General features: G+C 36.0%; 1 protein-coding gene across 5 annotated transcripts in view; it reads right to left on the reverse strand.

Moving 5' to 3' along the window:
- Positions 1-16319, reverse strand: part of INPP4B (inositol polyphosphate-4-phosphatase type II B) — a 531720-nt gene that overhangs the window by 107449 nt on the left and 407952 nt on the right. For all 5 annotated transcript variants that reach the window (XM_087816497.1, XM_087816494.1, XM_016206930.2 and 2 more), the window contains one exon: positions 10074-10182. In XM_087816497.1, the coding sequence (XP_087672623.1) occupies positions 10074-10182 (109 nt within the window). The remainder of the gene's footprint in view (positions 1-10073; positions 10183-16319) is intronic.

Consider the following 16319-nt stretch of genomic DNA (forward strand, 5'->3'; position numbering starts at 1 on the left):
CCAGGGATTACTGTATTTCATCTTAACAACAATTCTCTGAAGAACAAATACTATTCCATTATACCGATACGGAAATTGAAGTCTGGTGGGTTATGTAACTTGGCATGGATCCCACAACTAGCATTGATGGTAAAACCAGGGTTTAAAACCAGGTCCCTATTATTACATTGTTTGACCTCTTAATTATATTTTACAGCCTCATGAACATGGTATTGACCTATTTCAAATTTGGAAAAGTTATACGGAAACTAACGCAGGAAACATCTTCTATTTAGTAATGTAACGCGAGGTTCAGCCAATAAATATTAAAATATAATTTTCAAAGTTCTCACCTGCTTATTAAGACAAAACTCATTAGGGAAGATGTATGATTCCATTTCATAACACAGCTTAGACTAGAGAAAGAATTTGAAAGTCATCTCACAGTAAACCGCTCTCAACAAATATTTTGTGACTGCTACGTGGTCAGTGCACTGAGGAAAGCGAAAGGCCAGAGGTAGCCAGCAAGATGGGCAGTGGGTGCGTGTGGTAATGCCCGTCCTCTAAGTGCCACAGCCAGCGGCTGGCAGCAGAGGAGAAGAAGGGAGGAACGTTTTTGCCTCAGCGTCTTCCCACAAGAGCTTGCGAAGCTAAGGCTCTGTATTCTCTCTGTGTGCACGGATCCTTCAGGGAAGCCGTAGTTCCAGGACTTGCTTAGTAACTTCAGCACTATAGCTCCTTACATGCCCAGCGCAGACAATCATTTAAAAGTAATGTAAAAGGACGTCACATTGCAGCCACCTTTTCTAGGTATTTGTAGTTGGAGATTTCTTTTTCACGTTACCTAGTTTCCCATAGTTGCTAGAAGTGCCAAAAGGGTTTTACGAAGACATTTCTCTTATTCTACAACTGGATAAAAAAGAGGTAGAGAACAAAACTATCCTAAAAAAATACAGAACTCTGTCTGTATCTATTTGTTCCACTCAAAATAAACATATTATCCTTCGGAGAACATTCACAGATATGTTTAATTTCATGTATTCTTTCTGGTACACTTTATATATTCATCCCTACACACCTCATAATCCACATCCGAACTGAAATGACTGCATAGCGTTCTACTTTAGTGATGCAGAATAGTTTGCTTATCCGTTCATTCAAGTTGTTTCTAATATTTTACCATTATGAATAGAATCAATAAACATCTTTGAAAAATTTACTTTTTTTCTTTTATTATTTTTATTGTAGGTATGCCCCTAAAGAAATGGTTTCCCTGAGGTGTATTTGGAAAGACTATATAGAGAACCAATAAGGCTACAGTTCCAGAAATATCTTTACTGACTACTGTACACAGCAATTTTAAGCGGATTAAACTAGTAACTGATCTGAGTGTAAATCGCCACATGGATTCATGTTTTATTTTAATAGAACAGATAAAGTAATTTACTTTTAAAATTATATTCTCATAAAAGCCCCAGAAAAATTGAATGGAGCAACTTTTAAAATTTTCTATATGGTGGGTAGCAGAGTCAATTCCTAGAAAGGCCATCTGTAACTACTATTAGTTAGAACTAACACTGGTCCTTTATTAAGAGCATGTGTTATGGGGTTGAATGTCTACTGATTGCGTCAGGGTGAATTAGCAGGGAAGAATCCAAGAGGGAGGGAAGTCTAATTTTCTGCCTCTGGAGCTGTCAGTATCAGTATGGGTGATTCAAGTTGTGGACCTCAATATTCTCATCGATAAAATAAATAGGGGAATTTGTGATCTCTGAGATTCCCTGTTACTTCCAACATTTAAAACATCCTTTACTGAGAAAAAAGCACAGAATGATTTTCTTGTTTCCCAAGACTTCCTGTTATTTTGAACACAGACAACTGACTTGATTAACTAAGCAATGAAAATAAGTGGTTTATGTCCTGTACTCCTTTTCCCAGCGATCTTGGCATTTACCCAGTTATAGAAAACAGAAACCTAAGACTCCTTCAGCCTTGCCCAGTCTCCCTCAAGTCCTTGTCCAGTTGCACTCAAATCCTATAAAGTTTCCTAAACATCTTCTTTAACTTAGTAGTCAGCATTTCCTCTCGCCATCACTGTTATAATAGTTTGTTTCCCCTTCTTAAGTTCTCGCCACACTGTCACTCAAAATGCAAATCTGATCATGTTAATCCTCAGACAAAAACCTGTCAATGAGTCTACATAGCCTATGGGATGAACTGCCAGGACCTGATATAGCAAACAAGTGTCCAGTCCCCTTCCCAGTCTTACATCCTCTCAATCTCCTTCTCTCTCAATCACCCTCTCTCAATCGCCTTCTCTCTCTCCCACCTTCCTCTCTTTCTAAAAATCAATAAAAATATATCTTTGGGTGAGGGTGAATAAAGAAATAAATAAACTTTTTAAAAAGACAATACTTTTAAATTTTCTGAACATTTACTTGTAGATGACTTTTTAGAGAGAGGAAGGGAGAGGGAGAGAGATAGAAACATCAATGATGAGAGAGTCATTGATTGGCTGCCTCCTGAATATCCCCCAACAGCGATCGAACCAGCAACCATGCGCCTGATCAGGAATCGAACCGTGACCTCCTGGTTCATAGGCCGATGCTCAACCACTGAGCCACCGGCTAGGCAAAATCTAAAGATTTTAACCCCTCTTTCTAAAATGTAATGATTTCAAGAGAAATCAGCTATATCTCTAGTGAAAATAAGGAAACTGATGGGTGAGAAGTTCAGTGCCTTTTGAAATCCCACAATTAAGATTGATTATGTGCTTTATTTTTATACGCTGTTCTTGTCACCAAATTTATCATCACTATAAATTCTAGGTCTTTTAGCAAACTTATTTTAATTTATAATTAAAGTCATTTTCTTAAAATGAAAGATTTCATTTCTAAGAATTCTGAACAGTCACACTATAAACAGTTTCTTGCCTAAGCTCAGATCATAACTTGCTACATAAGCTTTTGTGTAGGTGATTGGAAGAATGTCGTCAACATTTAAGTGTTAAAATCACCATTGCATTACCAATATTGAATCAGATTTTAGGTAGGCTATTTTTTAAATTGATTTGAGAGAGAGAGAGAGAGAGAGAAAGAGAGAGAGGAAGGGAGATAGAGTACGAGAAACATCGATTTGTTGTTCCACTTATTTATGCATTCATTGGTTGCTCTTGTATGCGCCCTGACCCAAGACTGAAACCTGCAATCTTGGCATATCGGGACGACACTTTGACCAACTGAGCTACCCAACCAAGGCCTTAGGTTGTCTATTTTTATAAAAATTATCACTTTCTTTGTGATAGAAGTATAAACACATAAAAGTATATTTTCCCTTCCTCCTTAGGTGCAAGCAAACACTAACATTTTAGTACCTGACAAATGACTGTTTTTAAACCCCTACAAGGCATTTTCCACAAATGCCTCTATGCTCCTGGGGATACTGGAGAACACTAGACAGAAACAGTCCCTCCCCTCACAGTACACACAATCTACAGGGGAAGATAGATGATTAGAAAGCAGACATGGTCTAATCAAGGAGCCAGAGAAAGCTTGCAGGCAGAATTGAAAGTAAGGAAGTTCAGTTTGGTTGGTGCGAGAGGAAGCTAGAGAAAAAAGCAGGGCCAGAATACACATGCATATAATAGGTACCTTGGACTTTATACTCCAGGCAAGAGGCAGCTAAGAAATGTTTAAAATTATGAAGTCACAAGGCCGTACTTGCCTTTTAGAAATATTACACCACCAACTAGATGAGAAAAATGGATTGGATGAGAGCCAGCTTGATTAAGGAATTTGCCTGTAGACATTTAAAAGATGGTGATTCTATGAGTTAGGTTTATCCTAAGCCATAATTCATTATTGAAATGAATGACTTCTTGAGGAATAAGAAGCTAGAATTGACAGAACTGATTTTTCTTGGAAGTGGAAGCAAGGGAAGACAAGTAATCAAGAATTTCTAGTGTCTAAGTTGAACATCTGGGTGAATGGTGGTGACTTTTATTAATAAAAGGAATCCTCAAGAGAAATTTGAGGTAAGAGGGTGAGTGATGACTTCATATGTTGACTCTGAAGTATTCGGATGATACCATTACTGGGGAGCTGTCTGGCTAGATGGTTGTAAATGAGTCTGGACCTCATAAGCCAAACTGAGCTTAACCCAGAGATGCTGTCTAAAACACTGTGCTCAAGAATGTGTGGTCCTTAGCTGGTTTGGCTCAGCAGTTAAAGCAGCGGCCTGCGGACTGAAGGGTCCCAGGTTCGATTCTGGCCAAGAGCACTTACCTCCATTGCAGGCTCTATCCCTGGCCCTGGTCTGGGCTTGTGTGGAGGCAGCCAATCGATATTTCTCTCTCACATTGATGTTTCTCCCCCTCCCCCACCCCTCTCTCTAAAAATCAATAAAAAGCTTTTTTTTTAAAAGGAGTCATAACCACTGAAAACTCCAATAGTTGGATGCCTAGAAGAAACTGCACAGGGAAAGGCATTAAGCTGCTCCAATTGGTTTTTTCTAGGGAGACAGAATGAGAAGGGAGGCTTTTCACTTTACATGCTTCTTTATTCTTTGAATTTGTGTGTTATGAGCACATTTTACTTGTATAGTTAAAAAGAAAATGAAAGAGAAAAGCCGCATCACAAATTCATTTAGGATCATATGCAACTCAGCAAAAATCCTTCCATTCCTCTTAGTTTAATGCTTTGAAAGCCCCATCATTTAGTTTGTACAGTGTGCCCAAGTCTCAACGTGACTATTTCTTTTAAAAAATTGATTCTCTCCATACTCCACGTTATAGATGCATGAGAGAAAGCCCATCTCTGAAGATCCGATGTTGTGTGCAGGGAGCTGCATGCAGGGACGCGCACATGGAGAACACCGGCCTGTACACCGTATCGGCAGCCCTTGCTGTGTATTTGCTGAAATGTGAACTGAACTGAGATCTAAGAGTGTCTGCAGAGTAACTGACTCAGAGAAAGAAAAAAATAAGCCCCCAAGGGACCAAATTGTAATCTACACAAAGATTCAAATTTCCATCTCCTTGAAAATGACATATTGGACACAGTTCAAAAGAAAAAAGAAAGGACTGGCTAGGATTTTATTCAGACTTATTCTTATTGCCATAGGGCCTGTGTAACACTTTTTTTTTGGTGATATAAAGTGTGTGTTTTTTAAAAGGAAAGAAAATGTATTTGAGTGGGGATGGGACATGAATTTTAGCTATAACCTATAAGACTGATACTTTCATGAAAAGTTTTGGTGTCTTACACATGACTTCCAAAGAACCACGAAAACATAGATATTTTTAAATGGAGAGCATTCGATTTATACACAGAGGGGCAAAAGTGGGTTTACAGTTGTGAGTATACAAAACACAGTTTATTCTTGTACTTTTATTTATTAATTATTATATTATTACCCATAGGAAGAACTGTAAACCTACTTTTGCCCCACCCTGTATACTTTGACGAATTAGTCATTTTAAGCCATTTGGAATTTTTGAATTTACAACAGAAAAAAATAAAAACATAGATTGTAAGTGGAAAATCAAACTAGAAGAGACCACACCCGTATACCGCCAGTAACCGCATTGTTGAAGATTATGGGTGATTCTAATCTCTTTCTTTGGATTTTTCTACATTTTCCAATAGACATATTTGCAAAATTGGAAAATTAGCAGTAGAAAGTATTTATTAAAAAGACATTATTAAAAAATAATAGTTCTACTTAAAAGATATAAGATATGATCTCAGTATAGCTACTCTGCTGGGTTTCTGAGGAGAGATCAGTCCAGAGTCAGAGAGTTTCAAAGTAGAAAAAAATGATTGGTTTCCTAAAGCAAATTATGGATACAGCCTTATTGCTTTTGTTAAATATATCTGAATCACTCATTCTCTTTCATAAAAACAAAGCACTTTCAGTCTTAGGTGTGAAAATAAAGTTTTCAAAGAAATATTTTTGTAACAACTGCCTAGTCTGCTGACAAGGGAAGCGTTTTCACAACTCTTCCAACGGCTTTGCTTAGAGGTCTCAGCTCTCCACTACTAACAAAAAATGTTCATTTGTTTTGTTGCCCCACATTAAACAATGGTTAGTGGTTCTGTCAGAAGAATATATTTAAAAGGTTTTGCTTCCAGTTCTCTCATTTCTGGTTTATTGGATGCTGGATATACCTTAAGCAACTGAGAGCTCCCCAATGCAGTATTTCCCCTTTTATCTAAGAAGTCTCCTATTTATAATAGAGAGTGAGGAAACACTTGTTTCTCCTTATGGAAGTAAAGAGAATGTTCCTCAGGGTTTTTGCCAGGATCATAAAAAGTAAGACTGGTTTGTTTAATAGTTTGTATAATTGTTTCACTTTCCTTCAGAAAATATCCCCAAATTCTAGTACAGATTCAAGTTGTTGTAAGTTCAAGGACAGCCTACAATATTTCTCTTAGTAATATTTAATTTGTTTTCCTTATGACTTTCCAAATGATTATTTGCTCTCTTCCATTTGAAATTGTGCGGTAGTAAATGTTGATTACGGTCATCTGGAACAGATCAGGGGTGAGGCAGGTGGACAAACCAGGGTAGATATTTAAGACAGGCATGTGACAGACGTTAAGATCCTTTGCAGGGAGTTAGTTCTGAGTTCATTCCAAATGAACAGCGAGGTCATAGGAAATTAATATTCTCAAGAAGGGGTTAACACCGTCCCTCATTGGCTTTTTGTTTTTTTCTTTTGTCTTTACAAAGGGTTTTGGTTTTCATGAGGTGTCTCTTTATCCTAATGAAAGAGCTATGGTTTCAGGTCGTGATCCTACTCAGTGAAAATTCTGGCTGAATCTGAAGTTCCTGCTGAAATTAGAAATCATCAAAGCAGGCAAAACAAGTGTTGTGGTAATTTTTACCTTTCTTTTAAATAATACCAAAAGTAAATAATTGATTCATATTTTGAGGAAGAACTCCACGCTCTTTCAAATGGTGTCATAGGTAAATCACTGCCTCTAGGAACATGTAAATATTTGATATGATACGTAAATACATGGGTTATAAACACCCTGGTCTTTAAATAAAATATACTTGTAATTATAGTTTTGGTGCTCCTAGAAAAATCTCATGTCTACAGCATGAAAACCTCTATAATATGCTTGATTTTATTTGTTTGGGTGTTACAAGGGTCCAGATTTTCCCAGATCAAAATTCTTATAGCTTTATTCCCATCTTTTGTTCCATTTTGCAACTGTTTAATGAATTTGGGATTTTTTAAACAAAATTTTCTAATAAGCAAGTTGTAATACTTTTCTTCATTTCAACGAATGTTCCCTTATTTAGATTTCCTTTGCTCCTGATACATACCAATTGAGGTTGTATACATTTTTCAAGTTCAACTCATCTGTGTCAACTATTCCTCTTTCTGTTCTTCACACCCTTTATCTGTCCTCTCCCAGTACTATTCACTTACATCTATGTCAATGGTTCTCAGTCCTAGCTACACATTAGACCCACCTGGGCAGCTTTTAAAACTTACCAATACCTGGGTGTCATTTCCTGGACTCTCACTTCATTTGTCTCAGGCAATAATTGAGGCATTCATAAAATGTTTTTAAATCTCCAAAGGTGATTCTCATGTGAAGCCAACATTGAAAATCCCCATTGTCTCTATTGATCTTACTGTATTATGATTATTTGTGAAATTTTATCTCTCACTAGAGTTTTCAGCACTTTAAATCAGGGACTGTACCTGATTCATAGGTGAATTCCAGTGCCTGTTGCATTTGATCTATGGGATGCTTGTATACTAAGTACTCTGGAGCATTCCAGAATACCCACAGTTCAAGAGCACATCATCTCTTACCCAAAGACATCACAGAGTGTTAAGGAATTATCAAACAAGAACAAACCTAATACACTGTAACTGTGACCTAGTAAGGTTATAAGGGAAGTAAAAATAAAATATTAGAACAAAAAGTCAAATCAACTTGAGAAATCAGGAAGACATAATGGAGAGGGTAAAATCTTAGGATCGATCAGATGTAAAATTTTGAATAGGATTATGTATATGATTTTGACAGAGAGAAATACAAATAGTGTGGAGATGAGAACAGAAGAATTTCTGGTGAGAAAACAGAGTGAGGAAAAGGAAAGAGCTGGGACAATGTGAAGTCCATTAAGGAAACAGCTTTATAACACTTAAGAAGCACTTACAGGGAGAAGGGGGTGATGAAGGCAGGAAGCCGGTGGGGTGAGTTCACAAGGCTTTGAGTGCCCAGTGGATGACACTGAACTCCATGAAGAGTTCTGAGCAGGGGAGTAAAGAGCTCAGATATTTGTACTTTAAAACATCAATCTGCCTAATTAATTATCTTGTAGCTTTTAAAGTATATTTTTATGTGACCTGAATTACATTATATGAATACTACAAGCAAGTGAGGCTTTCTTATGCTAAAATCCTTTTCAATACGTGGTCAATGCACTCATCAAACAATAGATTACTAAGAAACAGACACATCAGTTACTGTACTCAGGTGACAATATCTCATTGACTTAACTGAGAAGAAAATAGATGAAGGTGAAAAAGTACAAAGTCTGTGGTAGTTCCCCTAAGGAAAAAAAACAAAACACAAAAAACTGGCCTAAAAGACTTGGCTATTTGGGGTAGGGTATCAAAAGAAAAAAGAGGAAAAGAAAATTTCCTTCACTTAATGTGATTTCTTCACATGTAAGTTACTCATTTCATACAGTCACATTGACTTCTCCATTATTGCTTTTGATGAACAAATGCAATATTTGTGGCTGAAAAAACCTGCAGAAAAATAATTTGCATACTATGGTATCACTTTAGGCATGTTTTTACTCAGGTCAGCTCTTACTGTGTATTGCCTCAGCAAGCCATATTTATCTCTTACCACTCACCTATGGAGAGTACTTTTAAGATCTACACCTGTTATTTTTTTTACTTTAAAAAAATTTCATTGTATTTATCAATAAAGTTATCCATAAAACAATAGGATCTATAACACATTAAAAAAAACCTAAAGCAAGTCAATGTTTATAAGTATTGGACACACTTCTCTCTTTTATTTTAAATTCAATCTTAGAGCTGTGTGTGTGTGTGCGCGTGTTTATATGTGTATAAACATTCCAGTGAAAAGTGAAAAATACTGAATAATTCAGGTAATTATGAGGATATTTAAAACAAGATACTTTACTCAGAGTCTAACCACCCAGCTCAACATTTGCCTTTGCCAGGAGCACACAGTGATGTTTTATGAAATTCTATGGTGAGGTTCCATGCTTCACATACTGATGCTCTATATGTTCAACTAGATCCTATGTGCCCTGGGGACAGTTTTCAGTCTTCCAATTGTGTCAGGCACTTTAAAATTGGATTGAGAAAAACAAATAAATTAAGTGAATTCTCAAGGTAGAGATGTCCAGGTCCAAACAAAAGGGAGTAAACACAATCTATTTTCCATCCCCTGTTAATCATAAAAAATACTCTAGTCAAAACATAGAAGTCATTAATCAGAAGACCCTAAGAGCAAAGAAGGAAGATTGGCTGGGAGCCTCAGTTTCTAGGGAATGACATGCAATGACAGTGAGTTCTATGGGTCTTTTTTTTTTTTTCTTGACTACTATATATCCTAACTTGTATATTAGAGAGACACTATTGAGGTAGCAAAATACCAACTAAAAATAGAACCCAAGAAAAACCAAATGACTAATAAAAGGATAGCCCAACAGAAAGAAAACTTTTAACCATACCTGCCTATTCTAGGGGTGAATAGCACATAAATAGCAGTGTCTCTCCCCAGCTTGAAGGATGGTACAGCAGGGAGGTCATGCCCAGTAGAAACCATGGGCAGAAACCTATATTTCACTCCCATTCCCATTCTAGTAAAGAGATGGCCAAATTTTCTGCCAGCACTCAATAAGCAACACACTCAGGCATTTAATTTATTCTAATTTCATTTCTGTTCAAGTATTTTTTGGAAATTCAACAGCTTTAAGTTACTATATAGTTTGAGATGCAAGATCTATTCATTGTGGTGGACCAAGTTTCTTTATTTTAAACTTCTCCAAAGGGAAAATAACATCATTAATGCATCACTTACTTTCTTCTTTCCGTTTCAAATCTGTGGAGTAGTTTCCGAAGACCACCATTCTTAAATCCCTGAAAATGGGCAGCTGGGGCTCCCACAGTGATAACATCATAGAGAGCGTCTGGAACAGGAATGGACAAGGAGATGAACATTTTGCAAACATTTCTCTCCAGCATGCTGCTTGCACTGAAGCATACACAATGTCGGGTCTTGAGACAATATTCTGTTTAATTTTGCAGGAATAACTATGAACTTGCATCTCAAGGGGGCAAGAGGAGCTAATCTATCTTTCTAAAAGCCACCTGTGCGCCTACACAAGTTATAATATATCCTTGATTTATCACTACATCTTAATTATATGCTACTGTGCAGAACAGTATGTTCTCTCATTCTTCTGTATACTTACTGAGATAACATGCTAATTGGTCTTTTGTGTATTTTACTTTATTGAGCTTTGCATCACTTAATTAGCAATCATATTGAAATTCAACAATAATGAATCTTTTCACCAAAATTTATGGGGAAAAGAAGCATTTTGGTTCAAGGCCAGAACAGTACCAGTGCATTTTTTGAAAATCTATATAGACTAGTTTCTGCCTGTGTATACTAAATCTTACACAATTTTTAATGCATGCTTTTGCAGTTTCCTTAGGTGACATAGAAAGAATACACAAAATGTCTCTTAATCTATTTTCCAGCAAGATACTTTGTTTTTTTACACAAAATATCCATACATTTAAATTGAAACTCAATCCTTTGATCTTGAAAGGCATCAAATTTCATACATATTAAGTTTATGGCTTCAAAACATGCCATAATTTTTATTTCTAATGCAAAGTATCCCCATAAGAAGGAAGATAAAGTGAATGCCCTCTTGTTAAACTACATTTTATTTGAGAAACCTAATTTCACAGTAGATCCTTTTCACATTGATTTTAGTATTGACACATTGGCTGTTTCTCAGGTTTCATTTACAGGGAAAACATAACTTATTTTATTAGCTTCAGGTAAACACCATAAATTTTCCATAGTGGTTCAATCTAAATGCAGCTGTAATATCATTCTTAGTAAAAAAAAGTCTTCAAAACTCAAGGTCACGAAAAAACAGAATGCAACCCAAATCAGCACATCAATAAAGCAAATACTGGTCAATCATTTCATAGATTGTTAGGGTGATAATCTGCTGCCCTTTAAAAAAAAGTCGCTAATAAAGTAGAAGTCAGCTTATCTTAAAATAACAGAATATTAGACTTCTGTGAAATTTAAAGATTTTCTTTCTCCAGGGGATGTTAGCCTAGACCTAAGAAAAGAGTTTCAGGTGTCCGTGACCATGTACAAATTATGAGTGCATCTGTTCTACTTCCTGGAAAGGGGTCGCAGCTTTCTCAAATGGTCATGAGATCACCAAAAGTCACCAACTGTAAATTTTAGTCTACCTTCATTTATCTGACAAGAAATCTTAGGACTAGAGAAGTTACCTTCTTTGTCTTAAGACCCAAAGACCTTATACCCAATGTCTTCAGACTTTTGCCTCAAGGATGGAGAGCCATTGGTTTAAGTGACTGATGGTAACTTTAGTCCTTGGCTTTGGATCTCAGCTCTGCCACCTGGAAGTTGTGTGGCACTGGGAAAAATATTTAACCTAAGTCTCAGTTTTCTAAGCTAGAAAATGGAGCTGAAAGTAGTTAAAAGTGATAAGCATTCAGTGTTATCTATGATTATTGTTTCTATATGAAGTAATCCCACCAATTAAGCAAAGAAAGGTGATATTTTAACTTTTGCTTATTTCTCCATAAAAATAAATTTTTCAGTCTGAAAAAGAAAGTGGTACTGAGATCCAATCTTCTGAACAGAATCAATTCCTATGTTAATTTAAACTAAGTGCAGAAAAAGTCATCGTGACACTGCAATGAAGTGTAATGAGTTTCTGCTAAGACCTGGGTGGGTGACCAATAACACCAACAATATACAGAACTAACTAAAAACTGCATACATATGTCCCACTAAGCCTAACTCAATTAAAAAAAAAAAAAAGCTGCCCTGACTGGGTGGCTCAGTTAGCTGGAGTATTATTCTGTACCCCAAAATGTCGAGGGTTCAATTCGCTGTCAGGTCACATACCCAGGTTGTAGATTTGATTTCCATTTGGGGCGTGAGGGAGGCAACCCATCGATGTCTCTCTCCTGCTCTCTCTCCCGGTCCCATCCTCTCTCTAGAAAATTTTTTAAAAAATTAATTAAATTAAAATTTTAAAAACCTGTAGACTCAGTGGATCCAAAAAAGTTTGTTGTTTCTCCAACCCTACACAGCAAGAAGGGAAGAATGAATCTGAGCTGAAAGAGAGAGGATTCTTAATCAATGAAACTTCAAATTTCTTACTCTCTCTCACATCTCCCTCTCTCTCACCCCCACTCTCCCTGTCCCTTCCTCTCTCTCTCTAAAAGTAGTAAAAACAACAAACAAAAATATATCCTTGGGTGAGAGTTAAAAAAAAAAAAGCTTCTAAGCAAACAATCATGTAAAAAGGCAACAAAGAGAATAGGAGAAACTATTTGCAAACCATATATCTGATGAGGGGTTAATCTCCAAAATATGTTAGGTACTCCTATAACTCAATACAAGGCTGCAGGAAGTCCTAATATTTTGCAATTGTTATTTGATAATTATCAGGTATCAGTATCATTGTACTAAAACAGTTATCTATTTTGGCCCCCTCATTTTTGAATTTCACTTGCAATGAATTACTACAAAAATAGTAGACAGATCTATGTACACCATGGGATTTACTTCCTGTTTTCAGTTTAGTTAATGAAGAAAGATCTACACTTAAAGTACCATGTTCATTTCTGGCCAGAGCAGAGGTACTCCTTTAAATTTAGTTAGAATTAGCTTCAATTGATTGTTTTCCTTTAGGGGAGAGCAGATATACAAAAAATAAAAATAAAAAAATCAATAAAAATAAAATTCTAAGGTAACAATCTGATTAGTAACATTTGTCCCATTGTTTTAAAAAAAATCCCCATTTTATCCTGCTCTTTAAATTAGGTAACTTTATGATATAAATAGCCCTTAACTGTGTATAGTAAAAGCTTCCTGATTTTTGGTACTAAGAGACAATTGTAAAAATGTAGGTGGCGGTTTTACAGTGTAGAAAATTTAAGCAAAAAAAGTTAAAGGTCCTATTTCTTTTCTTATAAAACCAAACCTGTGTGTCTTCTTCCTTTGGTATTTTATACCTCAAAAATTGTCCTTGGCTTTGTGAAAATGGCATAGAAATTGCTTCTCATCAAGCTAAAGATACTAGGTTGATTTGAAATTTAATAATAGGGCTGCTTCATAGCCTTTTAAAGGCCATTTAATAATAGAAATGAGATAATAAGTCTATTTTTCCCAGAAGACCTCTTTAAAATTCCTACAACTATAAAAATAGTGCTAATAAGAAAATGTAGACATGCTGATTTCATTTCAAGGAACAATTTAAGCAGAATCCCTGACTTCAAAATGGCCCATAAATGACTTTGACATGAATTGCAAGACCATAGGGATTTTTAAGAGAAATGTGTTTCAAAGAAGTCCAAGAAATTTGGCATCATCATGAAACTTATCTAAAGGTAATTATGCTTCATTCATGAGGTGATACACCCAAGCTCCTGACATGCAGAAATCAGGGAGCCCTGAACAGTTCCTCTTATTTGTTCCTGCCTTCAGTGTAGATAGAGATTGGAAGTGTAAGGGGCAGAGAGGTCGACTGATTCATCCATAGTTACACAGAAAATCTGGGTGATGTACCTGATTCCAACTACAGCTTTATGATATCACATAGTAGGTTCTTTTTTTTTTTTTTTTCTGCTACCTTTCTTTCTTTCTTTCTTTCTTTCTTTCTTTCTTTCTTTCTTTCTTTCTTTCTTTCTTTCTTTCTTTCTTCCTTCCTTCCTTCCTTCCTTCCTTCCTTCCTTCCTTCCTTCCTTCCATCCTTCCTTCCTTCCTTCCTTCCTTCCTTCCTTCCTTCCTTCCTTCCTTCCTTCCTTCCTTCCTTCCTTCCTTCCATCCTTCCTTCCTTCCTTCCTTCCTTCCTTCCTTCCTTCCTTCCTTCCTTCCTTCCTTCCTTCCTTCTTTCTTTCTTTTCTTTCTTTCTTTCTCTCTCTCTTTCTTTCTCTCTCTCTCTCTCTCTCTCTCTCTCTTTCTTTCTTTCTTTTTTCTTTCTCTCTCCTCTTTCTTTTTGTTTCCTTCTGTCTCTTTCTTTTTCTTTGCTATGTATTATAATGTGATATTATATATAGCTATAATATATAAAATAACTTATATAATATTATAATATCTCAAGAATCCATATTTCATACTATTCACAACTGATTTTCCAATAAAATAAATTTTACTGAGATATATCAGAGTGGAAAATTTTATTCTTAATTTCAGGGCGTTGTTTTTGTTACTGTGGTTAGTCGCTGCTCTATAAGATTTCTATTGGGGTGGGCATTCTATTTGTTGCATTTAATTTAAGTAATGAACAAATATGAGGGATTAACTTAATGGATCTGGGGGCACCGGAACTTAAATGGAGGTTATTTCATTTGTCAGTATGAGACACGGCATCATTAGTTCTGCTCAGTTACTTGTTTCAAGAGCCAGGCATTAGCCTTGGATTTGGTAAATCTGCCTGCTATTGTTTGTAAAGCTGCCTCTCCAGATACAGCAGGCATATTAATCAAAGGTGAATGGATGCAATTTACTAATGGTGAGAAGGAAAACAAATGTAGACTGTATCCAAATAACTCACCAGTGAAATACCAAGGCTCGGCCCATCTCACTTGCATCATTACCTTACAACATGTTGTCTGTAATTCAGCTGAACGTATAAATCAGTAACCGTGGATCTTAAATAAATTCAACTGCAATTTGAAATCTGCTAAATACATGTTACATAAACAAGTAGAAAACTTGATTGACTACCACCTACAACTTTTAACTTTTATTTTGCAGATAAGCAAACCAAAGCTCAGAGTGGTTATTAACTTGGTCAAAGTCAAAGAAGTGGTTAAAGCACTAAAAATTCAGTCATTTTCAATTTCTATTATAACATATAGTTGGTGATCTAGTCTATAAAGCATCTCCTTTATCTGAATTCCAACTTCAACTAACTTTTAAACTTATTATAAGAACATAAATATTTTAAAAACATAAATTATTTAACGTTATATATATTTTATGTATACAACATACATACTAACATAATTATATTATGCAATACAATTCAGTACCTTCACATTAATTCTTGGCTGTCAGGATACCTAGTCCTTTCCCACATTTTCTCATTAGGTCTTTAAAAGGAGGAGCCAGTCTTTCTGAAAACTACTATGTCAAAAATCCTCTAGTTTATGAGCTGTACCCTAGTTTTAACATCAAAATCTTGCTTTTTTTCTCTACTGCTTGATTTTGCTATCACATATAAAAAATTCCTTCATACATCCTGTTATGGGTTGAATTGTGCTCCCCAAAATGATATCTTAGAATCTGACCTTATTTGGAACTAGGGCCTTTACAGATGAATCAAGTTGAAATCAGGCTCTTAAGGTGAGTCCTAATCCAATATGCCTGGTGTCCTTAAAGGGGAAATTTGGACACAGAGACAGATACACACGGATGATAAGGACACACAGGGGACACCATGTGAAGTTGGAGGAACAGTGTGATGCATCCACAAACCAACAACAAATCAAAGGAAACCAAAGGTTGCCAGGAAAAAAAAAAAAGAGCTAGGATGAGGCAAGAAAGGGTCCCCTACAGGTGCCAGGGAAGCGTGTCTCTGCCAACACCTGGATTCCGGACTTCTGGCTTCAAGGCAACGAGACAATAAATGTCTGTTGTTTAAGTCAAGCAGTTTGTGGTGCTCTGGAATTGCAGCCCTAGGAAGCTGGTACACCTCCCAAATCAAACTAACCAGAATAAATTTTATTTGCTTTTCTAAATTTCTTTCTTTTAGTTTCCAGTTCCTTCCTTTCAAATGGGAGAAAGAGAAACTAAAGGCACTGTATCCATCCTATCTCACTCTAGTCTATTTTTCAGATAGTATCTTAGCAAAAAAACACACCAAAAAACCCAGCATAATGTAAATGGTTCTGTCATTTTCAAGAAATAAATATGATGTAAAAGGCCACTTAGACAATAATTTCTCTTTGGTGGAAGTATTTTAAGGATAAGCACCAAATATTTGAATGCATGTTTAAATATAAACTCCTATCTACTTGGCCCAGACAAACT

The sequence above is a fragment of the Miniopterus natalensis genome, chromosome 4, assembly GCF_054644295.1.
Source record: "Miniopterus natalensis isolate mMinNat1 chromosome 4, mMinNat1.hap1, whole genome shotgun sequence".
Classification (NCBI taxonomy): domain Eukaryota; kingdom Metazoa; phylum Chordata; class Mammalia; order Chiroptera; family Miniopteridae; genus Miniopterus; species Miniopterus natalensis.